We start from the raw sequence: 18,025 nt of genomic DNA, 5'->3' as shown, positions 1-18,025 counted from the left end.
GTTTTATGAGTTTCCATGGTAATAGGTTTGCAAACAAGATGGCGTCATCCCGTGTACCTGATAACTTGCCAGCATATAATCCAAACAAGTCCACACTAGCATTCGGGGACAGAGCCCTACCAAAGATAGTGAGTGTTGGTTATAATTAATGGCAGCCATTACTCTCTTGCCTCATCGCTAGAGGAGGGAGCTCTCATCAGGTGATGTGGAGGTGATCCAACAAGCACTGCTCCTCCTAAATGACCTACTACACAAACCAGAGAATATAACATCAGCTGTGAGAGAAGGTAAGGGCATATCAATAGTAATGCTTTTTATTGTATTACTCAGGATTAGTCAATAGTCTCTCTTTATTGTTGATTTCTGATGACTCGGTGATTAAGTATAGATCAGGGTCTTGTCTACAGCTGATTGCTGAGCATGCTTTAGGAAGACAAGCATTCCTCAAACTGAACATCATCAATTCCCTCTCTAGACTGGTAAGGTATCATCTCTCACTGTTAAGAGGTTCTTATTCTTTCAGTTTGTAGATCCAGAGCCTTTGGTTAGACTCCACTCTCATTTAGCTGTTGAAATGTGTGGAAGAACCAAAGAGGGTGTGCAAGGACTGCTGGACAATGGACTGATACCAATACTGGTGGAGAGATTCATCAGTGAACAACAAATTGAACTTAAAGTGAACAACAACGGTCAACAATAGCAGTGTTTATACATGTACAGGTAGCATCACTAGAGTCATTGCATTGGTGCCTAATGGCAGACCCAGTTCCTGGTCTAGAGTGCAGGGCTATTGAGAGACTCCAGCCATCACTGACTGCTGAAGTAGCTGATGTGAAATGGAGGATAGCAAGGTGTCTCTATGACCTTACAGTACCTCACTCAGGAAAGAGAACTGCCTGTGACTGTGGATTAGTCAAAGACCTTGTACCATTGCTCGCTGATGATCACCATCTTGTTAAGACTCATGCAGCATCTGTACTGATGAGGTACACATGTATTTCATTCATTTATTCTTATTATTTTATTCATTTATTTCTTTGTGTATTTATATATATATTTATTTATTTATTCATACAGTATAGCAGTTATTACAGAGGGTAAGTATGCCTTGCTCAATGAAGAAGGTTTGGATAAGTTGGTATCATTATTAGCTGATACTACACCAGCTGTGAGGCTCAATGCAGTTAAAGTAATTTTGAAATTTCTTATTACAATATTTTTAATTGATTTTTAATAACTTCAGGCCCTCACTTTACTAGCAGAAGCTCCAAGTGGCAAAGAGAAATTAATGAAATCATTAAATGAAGTAAAAAATGAGAATATAACTATTATGTACATGTACATTTCCTTATTATACTAGTACATACTGTGTGTATAAGTACACGTACACATGTTCTTTTCTTTAGGTAACTGAATTGGAAGGTGATTCTGATGATGTCATTGCTAAAGCTGCAGCAACAGCAAAAAAAACAATAACTTGGTTACCATGACAATCATTACTAGTTAAAGCATTCGATTTAATTATTTTGAGAGAGGGATTACAATAATCAATGATATTTAAACAAGCACAAATCACAACAGCAATAAAGTAATAACAATGATAATAATGATAAGTGATAATCAACTTTTCAAACAGCTATAAACATTAAGAGGATAAATGAGTTTGATCAGTGTCTTATATAAATGCTCTATACATTGAGCCAGCTACACTATAACAGGGCACAACGGTGGCATATTACCTGCTCTTAAACCTTCAACGTAACCACTAAAAATCTTGCCAGCCATAGAGACTCGCATTCCAATGTTAACAGGTGCATCTGCCACTGCCTGGATAATTTCTGCCCATTTGGTATCATCAATAATGCACTCAAAGTGATCAACAGTAACCAACAGTTTAGACACGTGTGGTCTAGAGAGAATGACAGAGAGCCATCCTTTCCTTGTAATGCTCCTTCCACTGCAGTTGTGAGTGAAATTTCCATTGTCAATAGTGACACTTCCTTCATCTAACTGTATATCAAGCATATGACCATCTTTACTCATGTGTATAACACTCCCTGGTCTCTCCATCCATATTCTAAATGATAAGCTTTCATATTTTGAGAGGACATTGGGCAAAAGTGACAAGTAGTCGGAGCCATTGCCAGGTAAGTATCTAAGCGGAGAAGCACTAAGAGGAAAATCTTCAAAGTACTGGTACACCTGGAGACCTTGCTGTAGCACTTCCACTGACCCTTCGTAGGGGAAAAGCTCTGAAGTACCTCGCCCAAGACACACTCTCTCGCTGGAGTTTTCAGTAAATTCATTTGTGAGGATTGTCTTGGGACTTCCGATACTTGGTGTTAGAATAATGTTAACTGTCATCTTGTTTCTAAGGATTGAGATCTGATAATAGGTCCCACTGATTAGTGTGTCATTAAACTTGAGTAAGCTGATAATGGAGGTGCTCCAGCTGTAGACAGCAAAATGAAGCAGAGAGTCCTTTACGTAAAGAGATGCAGATCTTTGATGGGGAGAGTCAGGATTATAAAATGTGAGGAGGACACCATTATGAGGATACGGAGGCTTGAGTCCAAGATAAAGGTAAGATGAAATGAGAGGTTCATAATATGAATAAGTGTCGTAGCAGCGATAATTTGTGCCATCCAAGGAAACTGGCCCTTTTGTGATATCTAAAACAAAAAAACACATTCACATTTATCAGAACCTAGTGTCTATGCACACAAGACAGGTGCTATGGCTCATGCAGGACAAACAATCCACAGATAATGTATAGAATCAGAACATAATGGCTGTCTAAACTAAAGTGAATTTACTTTGTAGACATGCCATATCTAATGAGATGCAGGAACACATCCCTACTCCATTAGACCAGTCATTGATACACGCCTCTCCTCCACTGCAGGATTGATCCTCACACGGTTCTGTACACCCATGACTAGTTTTATTCTGGGATCTTGGTTTTTCATAGGATGGTAAACTAGGCTTTCCGGCTTTACCATCCCTAATAAGTACGTCTTTAATACAGCCTATGAAAGACCCTGGACTGAGTTTGATGTAAAGTGGAATACCTCCAACATAAAGTCGACCATTAGTCATCAGTCTATAATGTTTAGAGGCGCCGCTGTATAGGCTTATTTCCAATTTTGTATCAATCAATACTTTTATTCTGCTAGTTCGATGTGTGAGTACGAGATGGTGCCATTGGTCATCATTAAATAGGCCAGTACCAGTACCTTGCATCAGAGGACCAATGTCATTCGGCCTATGATAGAGTCTTGCTGAACAACCAATCCTACCATTCTGTAGAGCAACGTGAACCGGGCCATAATCGCCAGCTGTGTAGATGAGGGTAGCATTCTGTAGAGAAGTTTTGAAGCTAAACTCTATTCTTCCCAGTGAGTTAGCAACCCACTGTCCATAGCCTAAGTAAGCGTTTCCCGAGTGGAACGTGTGGTTGAGCCCTTTATCTGAAGTATATCTTTCTGCTGATGCCAGTTGTGTAGCGGCCAACAGAAATAAGATAAAGAAGTTCATTACATCAAGAAAGCAGAAGCTCGAAAAGAGAAAAACGTGTTCATTTAGATAATCTATCACGCCTCTTGATAGTAGTACAAGTAGTCATGCACGTGTTTTGGTATTTTGATTGAAAATACTTTTAAAATTGGAAAGAGAGAGAGAGAGGGAGAGATTATAATAATCAAAATAAATCAATGATATTTAAACAGGGACAAATCACAACAGCAATAATAATAACAATAATAACAATGATAACAATAATAACAATGATAACAATGATAATTAGATACTGGATAAATCTCTAATTTCGTCTCTTAACTCTTTCTATAAAAGAAACACAATAATAATAATAATTATAATAAATTATTATTAATCTTATAATCATTGTTAGTGCTTACTATTTCTGAGCTCATTTCCAGCACTCTTGTTTCTAAACTCAAAGTGCCTTCATCTTTAGCATTAGTCTACAATAATGATAATAATGATAATAATAATAATAGTAATAATAATAATAATAATAAGAAGAAGAAGAAGAAGAAGAAGAAGAAGAAGAAGAAGAAGAAGAAGAATTAATACTTTGTTTTCCATTGATTTAAGTTGCAGTTGCTGATTCAGTAACTGCATTTCAAGCAGCAGCTGTTTTTCTCTTATTTTCAATTCGTTGATCCTGGTGTCAGCTATCAGCTTTGCCGCCTGCAATAATGTCTGGACGTAGGATTGAGTCCCTTCCTGTTGCTCTTCCTGTTGCTATGGCAACTTAACACATGTAAACTTGATATCACGTTACTTTAGCAGTGGGTGTGTCCTCCTTTCTCCTCAGCTCTCTCTCTCCTCCAAGAGTTCGTCCTGTACCAGTGAACGCCTTCACACCAGAGGAGCTTGAACGATTGACTAGCCACTTAGGATCGGTGACCCCACCCACTAATAATAATAATAATAATAATAATAATAATAAAGTTAATTAACTAGTACATTTACATGTACCGTGTTCCTGAGTCTGCTCTGCTTCCTTTGCTGAGGCTAGCAGTGCCAGTCTCTTTTGCTTCATTGAGAGAGGACCAGCTGGGACATGATCATCACCCAAACACACCTCCAGACTTTCACTCGACGCATTATATCTGCACAAAAATAAACAACAACAACAACAACAATAAACAACAGCAGTAGGAACAACTAGCAACAATATAGTACCTAAATGTAACACTGGGTATTTCAGCAAACTGGGCGTGACTGTGGTCCTTGATATTCCCTCCATTAGCTCTCATTAGTTCTTCGTAGCAGTGTCCTCCTTTTCTGAATAAATAAGGATAGCACTCTATCAGACCAAAACTGTCTATATCCTTCACTAGAGCTGAACTGGATTCATGCTTAATATCACCTAATTAATAATCAATTAATAATAATCAATTAATTATTAATAATCAATTAATTAATAATAATCAATTAATTTTCACCTTTTTTCTCTCTCTCTGGTGGCTGTATGGAAGGATATTGTGGGATATCAGAGGCCCCACCCTTAGCACCACCCACCCTCTCCACACTGACCCTCTCCCCATGAGACAGTGGTAGGGGGGCCCTCGGGTCCTCAGGGGCTAAGAGTTCTTTAGGGGGGAAACCCCAACGGAGCTTTTGCTGTGAGAGTGGTATACCCAGTTCTTTCTCAATCATAATCTGGAAGTCATGGAACGTGTCCTCCATTTTTAAAGTTATATTTGAGTTCTTTCCTTCGGACGAAGTGACTCTTATTCGCTTGTCTTTAATTAATTGAGTGGGCGGTTTACTAGTTGGAGATATCTATCAATAATAATTATCAATTAATTATTTTTGATAGATTAATTACTTTCTGAGGGGGTGTGATTGATGATAGTTCATTAGCCGAAGGTGATGGGTTGGTCTTTCGTCCTCCTTGTTTTGCTGAGTCAGGATTATTACCAGCAGCAGCAGCAGCAGCTGTCGTTGTCATAAGTTGTTGTAATTTGGCGTCGACTTTTCTTTTCATTTTTCTCTCAGTCTCACTCACTCCGAGTTCCTCTTTATGAAGGACTTTAGTGTGTCTGTTCATCATTCCTGTGACTATGGTCTTTGTAATCTTAGGGCTCTCATCTTCTATTGACAAATCATCTAACAATTAATAATAAATAATAATAATTAATAATAATAATTAATAATAATAATTAATAATAATAATAAAGAATGGTAATATCTGAGACTATGGCACAGTCCTCAGTAGTGTAGTACAGGGACTTCGGTCAAATTCCACTAAAATTGACTAAGAGAGAAATCTTCATTTTTATTACATTTTCTGATACATATTGATGTACTTATGCTGTGTAGAAAGTTTGAGCTGATTCCGACTTCAATTTTTTGAGTTACAGCCATTTTAAGAAACGTCAAAAATCTGAAAAATACCCAAGGCTATAGCCCATGGTTTTTTCCAAAAAATGGCTCCGAAATCACCCCCAATTTTTATTAAATTTTCCGATACATATTGATGCCCTTATGCTGTGTAGAAAGTTTGAGCTGATTCCGACTTCAATTTTTTGAGTTACGGCCATTTTAAGAAAACGCCAAAAATCTAAAAAATACCCAAGGCTATAGCCCATGGTTTTTTCCAAAAAATGGCTCCGAAATCAACCCAAATTTTTATTACATTTTCCGATACATATTGATGCCCTTATGCTGTGTAGAAAGTTTCAGCTGATTCCAACTTCAATTTTTTGAGTTACGGCCATTTTAAGAAACGTCAAAAATCTGAAAAATACCCAAGGCTATAGCCCATGGTTTTTTCCAAAAAATGGCTCCGAAATCAACCCAAATTTTTATTACATTTTCCGATACATATTGATGCCCTTATGCTGTGTAGAAAGTTTCAGCTGATTCCGACTTCAATTTTTTGAGTTACAGCCATTTTAAGAAACGTCAAAAATCTGAAAAATATCCAAGGCTATAGCCCATGGTTTTTTCCAAAAAATGGCTCCGAAATCAACCCAATTTTTTATTACATTTTCTGATACATATTGATGCCCTTATGCTGTGTAGAAAATTTGAGCTGATTCCGACTTCATTTTTTCAAGTTACGGCCATTTTTAAAAACGTCAAAAATCTGAAAAATACCCAAGGCTATAGCCCATGGTTTTTTCCAAAAAATGGCTCCGAAATCAACCCAAATTTTTATTACATTTCCTGATACATATTGATGCCCTTATGCTGTGTAGAAAATTTGAGCTGATTCCGACTTCAATTTTTCAAGTTACGGCCATTTTTAAAAACGTCAAAAATCTGAAAAATGCCCAAGGCTATAGCCCATGGTTTTTTCCAAAAAATGGCTCCGAAATCAACCCAAATTTTTATTACATTTTCTGATACATATTGATGTCCTTATGCTGTGTAGAAAGTTTGAGCTGATTCCGACTTCAATTTTTCAAGTTACGGCCATTTTAAGAAAACGTTAAAAATCTGAAAAATACCCAAGGCTATAGTCCATGATTTTTGATCAAGTTTCACCAAAAATGACTAGGAGAGAATTCTCCATTTTAATAATTGTTCCTGATACATATACATGTACTTATGTTGTGTAGAAAGTTTGAGCTGATTCTGATCAAAAATGGATTTTTAATAAATTTTTAAAGTTGCCCCATTTGCTATAGTCAAAAAAAAATTATTTTAACTAACTATATTCATGTTCTGTTTCCATGGCGTCAGTACTTGAAGCCCCTCCCTCTTTCTCTTTCTTCTCAGTGGCAAATACAATCATGTCCACTACTTGTTGGACCAGCTGTTCACTCCCAAACTCCCCGGGGAAATGTTCCGCCACAGTCTACAGGTGGGCATTAAATAGAACTCTATTAATACTACTAATACTTGATATGCAACTTCATAAATATTTGAATTCAGCGAGGGGTCTTTTTCATACTGGAACCAGTACACAATAACAGTCTTGGTCACTCCCTTCCACGTCAGCGATATCTTGATACTAAAGGATCAGTCGTTAATTATACTTTATGCATGTAATTCTGGAGGACAATTTTGAAAATTTTGGTTTTTTTGATAAAGCCATTCGTCAAAATAAAAGAAGCCATTTTGAATGATAATGACCATATGCTTGATGGCACATGGTCAGATATTCATCAAATTAAAACTTTCCAATCACAAAAATTTAGCAAAACTTTCCTCAGTCCAGAACTAGAGCAGGTATATGATTAGAAGGGGCACTCACGGTTGGGGCATGTTATCATACTCCTTTCCATTCCAGTAATGCTTGAACCCGCAGCACCGACTGTATAATGGGTCTGCCCTGTTACCTGTCCTGTCGCCATTCTCAAATAATATAGTACCGTCACCTAGCAACCGCCTAGCAGTCTGCCCACACTGGAAGCAATCCACCTAATCATGGGATATCAAAGTGGGTGTGGCTTGTAATTAATCAAAGTGGGTGTGGCTTACATCAATAGGAATAAGTGCGTTAATCGCGGCAGAGTATTCAGCTGTTATCCTGTAAATAGGAAAAGAATATTTCTCTCCGTCTTCCAGTGAAAATTCACTACAAGTTGTTTCATATAAAGCACCATCTGGACGCAATAACTCCTAAATAATAATAATAATAATAATAATAATAATAATAATAATAATAATAATAATAATAATAATAATAATAATAATACTAATAATAATAATAACAGTCAATGGCTCACTCTTGGTATGTTGGCTATTGCTGAGCACATTAAACAACGAAAGAGTCTCTTCTCTTCTGATGATAATTTGGTTTCCATGGTAACTGTTTTAAGAGACACACCCACATAGCCAGCTTTACGGTAAACGTGTTCATTGAAGTCAGCAACAAGAGAAGGACTCACAGAGTACCTCTCAAGGAACAGCTGGTCCATGCAAGACACAAGTTTCTGAATATAAGCCTCTTGAAGCGGCTTCCCTCGGGCAAGAACAATAGAACCGTCATCTTCCAGTGAGACATACTGCAGCAGAGTCTCCTCTGGTTCACACCACACCTGGGGAGAAGGAACAATGAGCGGATACAATAATAGCTGTTAGGACACACATTAGGTCTGAAGTGGGAGGGGAGTCTTGGTAAGGGTTTATCTTTAATCGGGACCAGTGGGACAAAGTGGTTGTAGCCTGAATTACTCCAGGCAATAGTGATAGGAGAGTTGAGGAGGGTTGAACCCGGAGAAAGACACTCCTCTCGTTTATAAAAAGACGGTAAAAATATACAGGAATACTCAGAATCACTGGCTATACCTGGGGTGGGCAATAATTAGGATAAACGTGCATTAATTAGAGTAATAAATACCGGTATTTCCATCCAGTACTATGATTGGTCGTCTGAGGACGTTGGCCAGTGCAAATATGTGAACATTTCTGAGTCCAATTGAGACCCCGGGGGGCGGCTCATAGTCAGGATCAGCCTCTGATATGATCTCAGCCCAATCCTCGTCATAAGAAAAACCCTTCAACTTACTAACATACCAGTCATGATGGGACTTGAGGTGACTCTGAAATATAACACACAAATCAATAATGTTAGTATTTTTTAAAACGGCCATATACATGTACATACATATGCTGGTATTTCAGTTCAAATCAATAAAAATTTGGGGTCAATTTTAAAATAAAACCACAGGCTACAGTCAATGCTTTTTTCAAACATTACTAGTTTTACTACACAAAATGAATAAAATAAAAAAGGTCCGGTCCATACTTGCATGTTGGTCCTAAGAGCATGCCAGAACAACTCTCGTCCGACCAGGCACCTTGATATAGCATGGACCAGGCAGTGTCCATCACCATCAGCATGTATCGGTACTAGACATTTCCGTCCTCCATTGAAAGTTGATAATTCATCCAATGTCTTCTTCAGGTAACGTAATGAACCGGATTTATCCTAAATATAATAATAATAATAATAATAATAATAATAATAATAATAATAATAATAATAATAATAATAATAATAATAATAATAACCAATTAATAAAATTAATGAAATTTGCTGCTATACAGTATCCCAACTGATAAGCAGTACAATAGCTGCTAGAGTCAACTAGTCTTCATAAAGGCCATCATTATCAGAAGATCTTGCTCTGTTAGCTTTTTGAAAGAAGAATTATCAGTTTGGGTGCAAGACCACACGTTCTTAGGTAAACTATGATGTACATGTACACAAATCATCATAAAACTTCATTTTGGTATGCCATTGGGTTTATAGGGAGAACCCAGTTCTCAGGGTTCCCAAGGGCTGAGAGACCCAAGACCTGAGATCCTGTGATGGCATTGGGTGACTAAGAACCTGTGAAAGTCTCATCCTTATCCGCCATTCCTATAAAAAGTTATTCCAGTTCTTCTTGGGTCAAACTCAGTTGGGATATACATGTCATGTAGCTTTCTTAATTAACTAATCAACTGATTACCTCTCCATATCCCTTGATATCAAGCATTGACTCCTCAATAGCAAAGGCTCTGCTCCCGAGCTTAGAGCAGTCAAACACCTCACCAAGACCAAGGTCCTTCAGGAGACAGGGCCTGTCGTTCCTGTCCTTTCCGTGTGTCGTCAGTAAATGAGACAGCAGCTTACACTGATAGTTGGATATCCCATTGACCTGATCAAAAATAATAATTAATAATAATATTAATAATAGATCATTACATGGGCATTACTTTAACTAATTCAGCTGTTTTTTTCCCGCCAAACAACGACTTCATTTCAGTGAAAGACCGAGCAAACCTCTCACTCTTTTCTTCTTTCTCTGTCAACTCATGAACATCTTTCAAGAGTGACGTGGTGTGCCTTTGACCACACCCAGTACACTCAACTGAGGCTTCGTGAGAAGGAAAGTAGAGCACAGTGCCACACTACAACAAGACATGAAATAATAATAACAATGGCGTCATTTTTATAACAGTTGGGAGTTGGGACAATTTTGTGTCATTCTCTGCGTGAAAAGATCAGATCAATCAATCAATGTATGTTTTGGTGTTATCTTAAGTCTTGCTTTACTTGTGGGTCGAGACAGGTTGCTGTTGAATATTTAACCCTCTGCTTCAAGGAACCACTGACAGCTGCAGTAGCTGTGTTAATGCTACCCATTAGAGTACTAATGGCCTGGGTTAGTGACAGATTATCGTATCCTGACATTATAGATCTATTTAAAATAATAATAAATAAATAAATAAGAGAAAAATACTTACAGTACATTTATTAGCTGACTCAGAGGTACCACCTATATTAAGCCACACCTTGTTATTGATTCAACTCACCACGTGGTTTCCGTATACTTCCGGACACTTTATTCTAACAAACCACACCCCTTTGAATTGGTAGGTGTGGTTTGTCAGCAGTAAAAATTAAAAGGAGCTAGGCAGAGGATAAAGAAACAGGATTATGGCTGAAGCTGGCAGTGGTCCAGTTATTAGAATAGAGGGACAAGAGGAAGACGAGAAGAATAAAGAGTCCAGGGATGATGGAGGGGAGCCTGCTCGGGGTATACTCAAGAAGAGAGGCCGAGTCATCACTCCAGAAGAAAGGTGGCTAACCTATCCAGCCTAGGGCCTTCCCCTTTTTCTGTAGCAGTAATTAATATACATTATTTATTAATTGTCTGTATAATGGACAAGGGGCAATTGTTATTATTTATTTGTAGTAAGAAGCCATTTAATGACAAGCAATTGTTGTTCCCCCTCCCTCTCTCTCAGGGCTAAAAGAGTATCTGCCAGTATACAATGGGACGAGATGAACATACTAGCGACCGAGCACCCTCCGGATAAAGATTATGGACACATGAAGATTGAGGAACCTAAGACTCCGTATCACGAAATGGTTGAAGAGGAAAGTGAGTCCAAGGATATTCCTGGAGTCACTCCGGAAGATGTTGCACAACAGTAAGCCGCACCCACTAATTTATATTCATTAACTACTAATTAATAAAGTCTTTAATTGTAAACCTACAGTTTTTGTAATGACTGTCCTTCCTTTTTATCTGTGTTTTATTTAATAGCTTTTTTATGCCAAGAAGAACAAAAATATTATTAATATTGTTGTTATTATTATCATTATTATTATTATTATTATTATTATTATTATTATTAACAGCGTAATTAATAAAGGGGAAATTAAGAGCAAATGGGAAGATGAAGATGGTGCCATAACTGATGATGAAATGCTTAGCGAAGAAGAGAAAGGTTTGGAAAGACACCATTTTGTAATGTTTCCTCTCTCTCCCTCTCTCCCCTCTTGTGAACAGTAAAGAAGAGAGAGTTCAGAGAATGGAGAAAAGCACATTACAACGAGTTTGCAGCTGTACAAAGAGCAAGAGAATTAATGAAAGTTAGCTTTTGTTCACCTTATAATAATAATAATAATAATAATAATAATAATAATAATAATTTTTTTAAAATTTATTATTATTAATATCATTATTATTAATAGGAAGATGAGGAAGAGTTAAGGAGATTGGAAGAGGAGGAGGGAGGAGGAGGAGGAGATGAAGGAATGGAAATACAATAACAAGTAATTAATTGAGCGTATCTTTGTTGCATTCTCTCCCTCCCACCTTCAGTAGGTCTTGAGTGAGTAGTTTTTCATATCACGCAGTCGCACCATTCAATAAAACTGTAGTAGAGATTTCTCTGTGAACCTCCTTTTTAGTCACTATATAACATTTATCATACTGTTATTATTATTATTATTATTATTATTATTATTATTATTATTATTATTATTATTATTATTATTATTATTATTATTATTATTATTAGGGGGTTATTGATGCTTTTTATTAATGAATAATAATTAATTATTGTTGGTGGGCGTGGTGAAGGAATATTAATTGATGGGTGTGGTTACAGTACTTTGATGGGTGTGGCCAACTAAAAATTTTATTTTTTCCCTGTTCTAGGGCACAGAGCAGAGCAGAAATGGCAAGCGGTGGCCTATTCTCAAAGCAGAGGGTAAGAGAGAGAAGGAGAGGGAGCCATTATAATACTAAACCCGTAGACTTTCCGTCCTAAAAAGAAATGGGAGAGAGGGACACTGAAGTACGAGCTACACAAACGAGCCAAGGTAACAGTCCTGGTTAGAGGGACTGAAAGGTCAGGATGAGTGTTTCTGCCTTTAGGCATCTTTAAACGCCGGGCTTGACCTCAAGAATGCTGTGGCCTTACCTGCTGATGAAGATGCTAACGACTGGATTGCTGTTCATGGTAAAGGAATCATCAATCATTTGTTTATTTTTGTTAGTTGTTGATTTTTTTAATCGTATTAATCTGATTTACGGGACAGTCGGTGAGTTCTGTACTGAATCAAGCTGCCCAGTTATGTCTGGAGGACCAAAGTAAAGAATGAAGTGTTTCCTGTTTCTCTACTACTCCCCCTCCTCTCTCTCTCTTTTTTTCTCTCTCTCTCTTTTTTTCTCTCTCTCTCTTTTCTCTCTCTCTCTCTCTCTCTCTCTCTCCCTCTTTAGATTTGAATACTACTGGGCTGATGAAGTTCAGAAAAAACCTCAAAAACTACCTGCAAACCAAGTACTGCTTTATTATTATTATTATTGTCATTATTATTATTATTATTATTATTATATTACTGTTTGTTATTGTTCTTGAATAGTATGTCACAAAACTTATGGAATGGATAGAAAAACAAATCAATGACGAAAACATTTTCCCTTCGCAAGTTGGTAAGTAAACACGGAAAAGATTGTTAACTTTCATGACAAATGATGGCTCTCCCCCTCTCTCTCTCTCACCTTTTCTCCTTCCTCCTCTCCCTCTCTCTCTCTCTTTCTTTTTTAAAAGGTACGCCATTTCCAAAGACGTTTTTAGCGACATGCAAGAAGATTCTAACCCGTTTGTATCGAGTGTTTGTTCATGTCTATATTCATCATTTTGATAAACTCATAGCTATAGGAGCAGTAAGACTAATAACTATTAATAACCACTTGACCCACCCACCTCTAGGAGGCTCATATTAATACGTGTTATAAACATTTTTATTTTTTTGTTACTGAATTTAAATTGGTTGATCCTAAAGAATTTGAACCACTAGTAAGCCACACCTCTTAACCACACCCACTCATTGTGTCCTTATAGAGAGATATGACTGCTAGAATTTGCCGCTAAGAAGACACAAACTATTAATAACTAGCTGTTAAGAATAATTAATTAATTATGTGATATATAATTATTATTTTAATAAAAACAACAAGTGAACCATGTACTGTACATAGGTGTGAATTAGCACCTTCTGGCTGTATTTTCAGTATACTTAAAGTATACGGATTTGAATTGTATTCATGTATTGGATGCTCCGTATACTTGACTAACTTGAGCATATACGGAAATTTAAAAAAATGGCTACCTTTTATTGTCAGTTCCTGTTCCTGCTAGTTGATATGGAATGATACCAGTCAGTTAAATGAAATATGATACTGCTATTGATGAACTGAGGGATTTTAACTGCCAGCCTGGCTAATATATAGATAGTGTGATTCATGAATTTTAATTTTTCATACTACATGTTCTATTGGCCTGAATTTTAAAAATTTGTAAAAAAATCCAATTTCGATTGGAATGGGCTTAAACTTTCGACACAACATAAGAACATGTATATGTATCAGAAAACATGATAAAAATGAAGAATTCTCTTTTCATTTTTGGCAAAATTTGGCCAAACTGAGTTCCTGGACTTTTGTTCGATTTTGGAGCAACTATAAAAAGTTATAAAAATACAAACTTGATCAGAATCAGCTCAAACTTTCTTCACAACATAAGAACATGTATATTTATCAGAAAATGTAATTAAAATGAAGAATTCTCTTCTTTTCATTTTTGGCAAAATTTGGCCAAAGTTCCTTTACTATAGTACAGGGACTTTTGTCCGATTTTGGAGCAACTATAAAAAGTTATAAAAAATACAAACTTGATCAGAATCAGCTCAAACTTTTTTCACAACATAAGAACATGTATATTTATAATTAAAATGAAGAATTCCCTTCTTTTCATTTTTGGTGAAATTTAGCCAAAACCCCTTTACTAGTATAGGAACTTTGGTCCAATTTTGGAGAAACTTTAAAAATTTGCAAAATATTTAAACTTAATCAGAACCAGTTCAAGCTTTCTGCACAACATAAGTACATGTACATGATTCATAAACTGGTTGCTTGTGATCAAGTTTCAGGAGAGAATGGAGTAGGGGTGTTGATTAACTTAAAGTGGAGGAGAGATGTATTCTCCTGCTGACTGTAAAGTAAAGGAATGCTTGACACCTCATCACTAAACATGCATATCCTGTCACTCAATATCTCTATGTTTAAACATACATGCCTACACTTTGTTGCTTAAGGCCATGAATGCCTTCTTCCTTATACAGAATGATTCTTGGCACTGGCTCAGGATCGGTTCATGTGATGTCATCAGTCATGCACTCACCTCTCTCTCTCTTGCTGACTGGGGTCAAGTCAATCATTATTTATCATTATTATTATTATTATTATTATTAACGATATATTGTTATTATTATATCATTGTTATCATGATAATATCATCATTGTCCTTACAAATATTCCTCCATTCATGGCTAGACATCTCCCTGTCTAGCCACACAGTATCACCCACCAATCACTGGCTGTGATTTTCATTAAACTTGTTGAAATCATTTCTGCTGATGATGTCATATTACCAGTGAGTCATATTATTACGTCACAGACATCGTGTATAAAATGGCGCGTGATCTCCGTGAAGATCGCTCTGTTTACAGCTGCTTCTGTCACTGCAGTATAACAGGACCTCTTTTTCTTTTAACTGAGAAATACAAAACATTATTTGTTATATACAAGCTTCAAGGAGCTGGCAATGGCTCCAACTCCTCACATATTGTGTTTGATTATGCTCCTAGAGCTCCTCCTTGGGCCCACTTCAGCTCAGCTATCCCGGGACCTCAAGCAAGAACTACTTGACCTGCACAATGGGGCTAGGAGGGACCAGCCTGCTGATAACATGCGAGCTATAGTAAGGACTAGCCTAAAGCACTAACTTTGATAGGCTAGACTCATTAGCACTGTTTTTATTATTATTTGATTGTTTGTATTATCTGGTTCAATGCTTCCTCTCTATGCTAGGAATGGATGACAAGTCTTGCAGATCAAGCTCAAAGGGTAGCCTCCCAATGCACAGAGGCTCCTCCAGATCAGTCAGAGCTCACTGCCTCCCTGAGTGATCAGTACTCATGGATTGGGCTCAATAAACATTTCATAGCTTCAACCGACTCATCTTTAATAACAATAGATCATGCAAGGGAAAGCTTCCAGTGTTGGTCTAATGGAAATACTGAGAACAACTGTCAGTACAGTAGCACTGAAGATAGAGAACAGGTTCATACTCACCTTCACCCTCTCTCTCTCTCCCTCTCCCCTCTCTCTCTCGTATTTCTGCTAAAGCTCCATAATGATACATGTATTATGAACATTGTCTTGACATTATTTTTATGTTGCATTGAATTAAGTTTTTGGTACTACACCAGCTTTACATGATACATGATTACTGTACACATCATAAGATCATTACTTGCCAACAAATGTTACCCATAGTCTATAGCTATTATTATGCTGGTATTGTTTATCACATTTCTTTGTATTTGATTTGTTATAATGAACTCTTAGTGTACAGTGTAGTAGTATTCCAGTAAGTCATGTACATTCTCTCCTCTTGCAGTTATTCTATCCTGATACTCATGTCCTTGGCTGTGGGGCCAAGTACTTCTCTGGAAGTGATCGTTGTCATGTTCTGGGGGTTGGTGTGATGGTGGTCTGTCTCTATGCTCCTGGGTAAGGAGAGGGAGAGAGAGAAAGTTGATATCTGTATGATATCTGTATGTGTTTAATTAAATTACTGATACCTTTTCAAAACAACAACAAAGATTGCTTTATGCCAAATATTTTATACATGTGCATACTTATGAAAATGTAAACTTACAACTTACTGTACAACTGTCCATACCAAAAATATTTTCTTCTCTCTCTCTCCCTCTCCCTCTCTTTCTCTATATAGTTCAGTGAGTGGTTTTAGATCAGCTACTGGTATATCATGCAGAAACTGTCCAACTGTTGCTCCTAATTGTGTCAATGGATTGTGCTGTAAGTATACATATATATATATATATATATATATATATATATATATATATATACATAATATGTACATTATATTATTAATATTAGAATCTACATGTACTGGTTGTTATGTTTTTTTTTATTCTTGTTGAGGTGTAAAGTATTCATAATTATAATTATAGCCTGTTTGTGTTTGTGTCATGCCAAAATATTTTACACATTTAATCAGGCTCTCCCTCATACTGTCAGCAGTCTATTGTGTTTCATGTTCCATTGACTCAGTGTCCATTCCAACTTGTACATGTACATTATGTTAATATGAAAGAGGGAGGGAGGGAGGGAGGGAGAGGTATTTTCACTCCTACTCACTCCCTTCCTCTCACTGTTCTCTTTACATGTTCATGTACCATAGCACATCCCTATACTCCTAATTTGGTACATGGACGTGCACATCACCTGAGTTGCTGATATTTGACCTCATTCCTAATAAGGATCTCTTGTTTTAATTTTTGTAATTATTAGTAAAATTGTAAGCGCTATCTTGTTACCTATCCTCCCTCTCTCCCCCTCTCTTTTTTTCCCTCCCTCTCCCCCTCTCTCCCTCCCCCTCCCTCTCCCCTCTCTCTCCCCCTCCAGCCCCCAGTACCAGTATTCCTCTTGTTCCAGAAGACGATGATGATGATGGCAATGATAATGAACCAGCTCCTTGTAATAATACCACACTATTAGTGTACAGATAACATGTGTCTCTTTTTATTGTATAGATATATATTACATATCTGACAGGCATGGTAGCTATGCTGGTGGTAGACTGATTACTCTAATCGGAAGAAGTATTATTTATTTATTTAATATTATATTTATTTGTCTGTTTATAGATTTTGCTAAAGACCAGTTCAATCGTGATGATCCTAACATTGGTAACAGGGTGGTGTTCACTGATGGGTCTGATAACATTACTTGTGAGGTGGTTACCTACTACACCACCACTAACAGGATTAAGTGCATCATGGGGTAAGATAATCTATATTATTTATAATAATAATAATTATTATTATTATTGTTGTTGTTATTATTTCAGCCCAGCTCCAAGGAGAGTTGATAGTTCATACCTTGCGATTGTTACTGTTGACGGTAAAGAGGTACCTAAAGCTCAGACTTGTCCTGATGGGGATCACCACTGCACCTTTACAGTTAGTGTTACTATTATTAGTAACGACTCATTACATCATGTTATTGTTTTAATAGTATTATAGCTGGGCCACTCCTTACATTGAGAGACTCACTCCTGATGCATTTGTACCAGGTAAGACATGTACTGTGTGAGTACAATATGGTATACCTGTTTATTAAGGTGAAGAAACTGGTCCTGTTACAATGACTGGTCAAGTATA

At 36.9% G+C, this 18,025-nt stretch overlaps 5 protein-coding genes across 8 annotated transcripts; 3 read left to right on the top strand and 2 right to left on the bottom strand.

Annotated features, from left to right (window-relative positions):
• The first annotated feature begins 19 nt into the window (after window positions 1-19).
• Window positions 20-1,584, top strand: LOC100637252 (radial spoke head 14 homolog). The gene is made up of 8 exons (XM_003386142.2): window positions 20-128; window positions 182-287; window positions 331-479; window positions 524-676; window positions 721-986; window positions 1,078-1,189; window positions 1,244-1,306; window positions 1,407-1,584. The coding sequence occupies exons 1-8, from the start codon at window positions 39-41 to the stop codon at window positions 1,488-1,490; spliced, it is 1,023 nt and encodes a 340-aa protein (XP_003386190.1). The 5' UTR covers window positions 20-38; the 3' UTR covers window positions 1,491-1,584.
• Window positions 1,530-3,577, bottom strand: LOC109581554 (uncharacterized). The gene is made up of 2 exons (XM_019995779.1): window positions 2,817-3,577; window positions 1,530-2,672 (listed from the first exon to the last, which is right to left on the bottom strand). Exons 1-2 carry the CDS (start codon window positions 3,535-3,537, stop codon window positions 1,705-1,707), a joined length of 1,689 nt encoding a protein of 562 aa, XP_019851338.1. The 5' UTR covers window positions 3,538-3,577; the 3' UTR covers window positions 1,530-1,704.
• Window positions 3,578-3,700: 123 nt separating this feature from the next.
• On the bottom strand, window positions 3,701-10,780 carry LOC100637125 (deubiquitinating protein VCIP135-like). Of its 3 annotated transcripts, none has more exons than XM_019995774.1 (20): window positions 10,720-10,780; window positions 10,529-10,673; window positions 10,189-10,383; window positions 9,942-10,130; window positions 9,233-9,415; window positions 8,825-9,026; window positions 8,573-8,772; window positions 8,211-8,522; window positions 7,963-8,103; window positions 7,736-7,902; window positions 7,381-7,492; window positions 7,192-7,336; window positions 5,360-5,640; window positions 4,974-5,313; window positions 4,711-4,897; window positions 4,498-4,637; window positions 4,307-4,440; window positions 4,096-4,266; window positions 3,918-3,983; window positions 3,701-3,843 (listed from the first exon to the last, which is right to left on the bottom strand). In XM_019995774.1, the coding sequence occupies exons 2-20, from the start codon at window positions 10,664-10,666 to the stop codon at window positions 3,802-3,804; spliced, it is 3,345 nt and encodes a 1,114-aa protein (XP_019851333.1). In that variant the 5' UTR covers window positions 10,667-10,673; window positions 10,720-10,780; the 3' UTR covers window positions 3,701-3,801. The 3 variants fall into 3 exon arrangements, with proteins under 3 accessions (XP_019851333.1, XP_019851335.1, XP_019851334.1); XM_019995776.1 differs by having other exon boundaries at window positions 4,096-4,260; XM_019995775.1 differs by having other exon boundaries at window positions 4,504-4,637.
• A 55-nt stretch (window positions 10,781-10,835) lies between these two features.
• On the top strand, window positions 10,836-12,268 carry LOC105312551 (protein phosphatase inhibitor 2-like). 2 transcript variants are annotated; one of them, XM_019995778.1, is made up of 6 exons: window positions 10,836-11,055; window positions 11,224-11,409; window positions 11,621-11,709; window positions 11,772-11,854; window positions 11,957-12,037; window positions 12,090-12,268. In XM_019995778.1, exons 1-5 carry the CDS (start codon window positions 10,913-10,915, stop codon window positions 12,032-12,034), a joined length of 579 nt encoding a protein of 192 aa, XP_019851337.1. In that variant the 5' UTR covers window positions 10,836-10,912; the 3' UTR covers window positions 12,035-12,037; window positions 12,090-12,268. The 2 variants fall into 2 exon arrangements, with proteins under 2 accessions (XP_019851337.1, XP_011403593.1); XM_011405291.2 differs by having other exon boundaries at window positions 12,087-12,268.
• A 98-nt stretch (window positions 12,269-12,366) lies between these two features.
• Window positions 12,367-13,744, top strand: LOC100636998 (MOB kinase activator 3B-like). The gene is made up of 9 exons (XM_003386140.3): window positions 12,367-12,477; window positions 12,524-12,589; window positions 12,645-12,729; window positions 12,767-12,860; window positions 12,990-13,050; window positions 13,133-13,202; window positions 13,321-13,436; window positions 13,483-13,569; window positions 13,615-13,744. Exons 1-9 carry the CDS (start codon window positions 12,445-12,447, stop codon window positions 13,642-13,644), a joined length of 642 nt encoding a protein of 213 aa, XP_003386188.1. The 5' UTR covers window positions 12,367-12,444; the 3' UTR covers window positions 13,645-13,744.
• The last annotated feature ends 4,281 nt before the right edge of the window (window positions 13,745-18,025 follow it).

Source organism: Amphimedon queenslandica, unplaced genomic scaffold (assembly GCF_000090795.2).
Source record: "Amphimedon queenslandica unplaced genomic scaffold, v1.1 AMPQUscaffold_13434, whole genome shotgun sequence".
NCBI lineage: Eukaryota > Metazoa > Porifera > Demospongiae > Haplosclerida > Niphatidae > Amphimedon > Amphimedon queenslandica.
The sequence above is the reverse complement of the archived record's forward strand: the minus strand, read 5'-3'. Positions and strand labels throughout refer to the sequence as shown.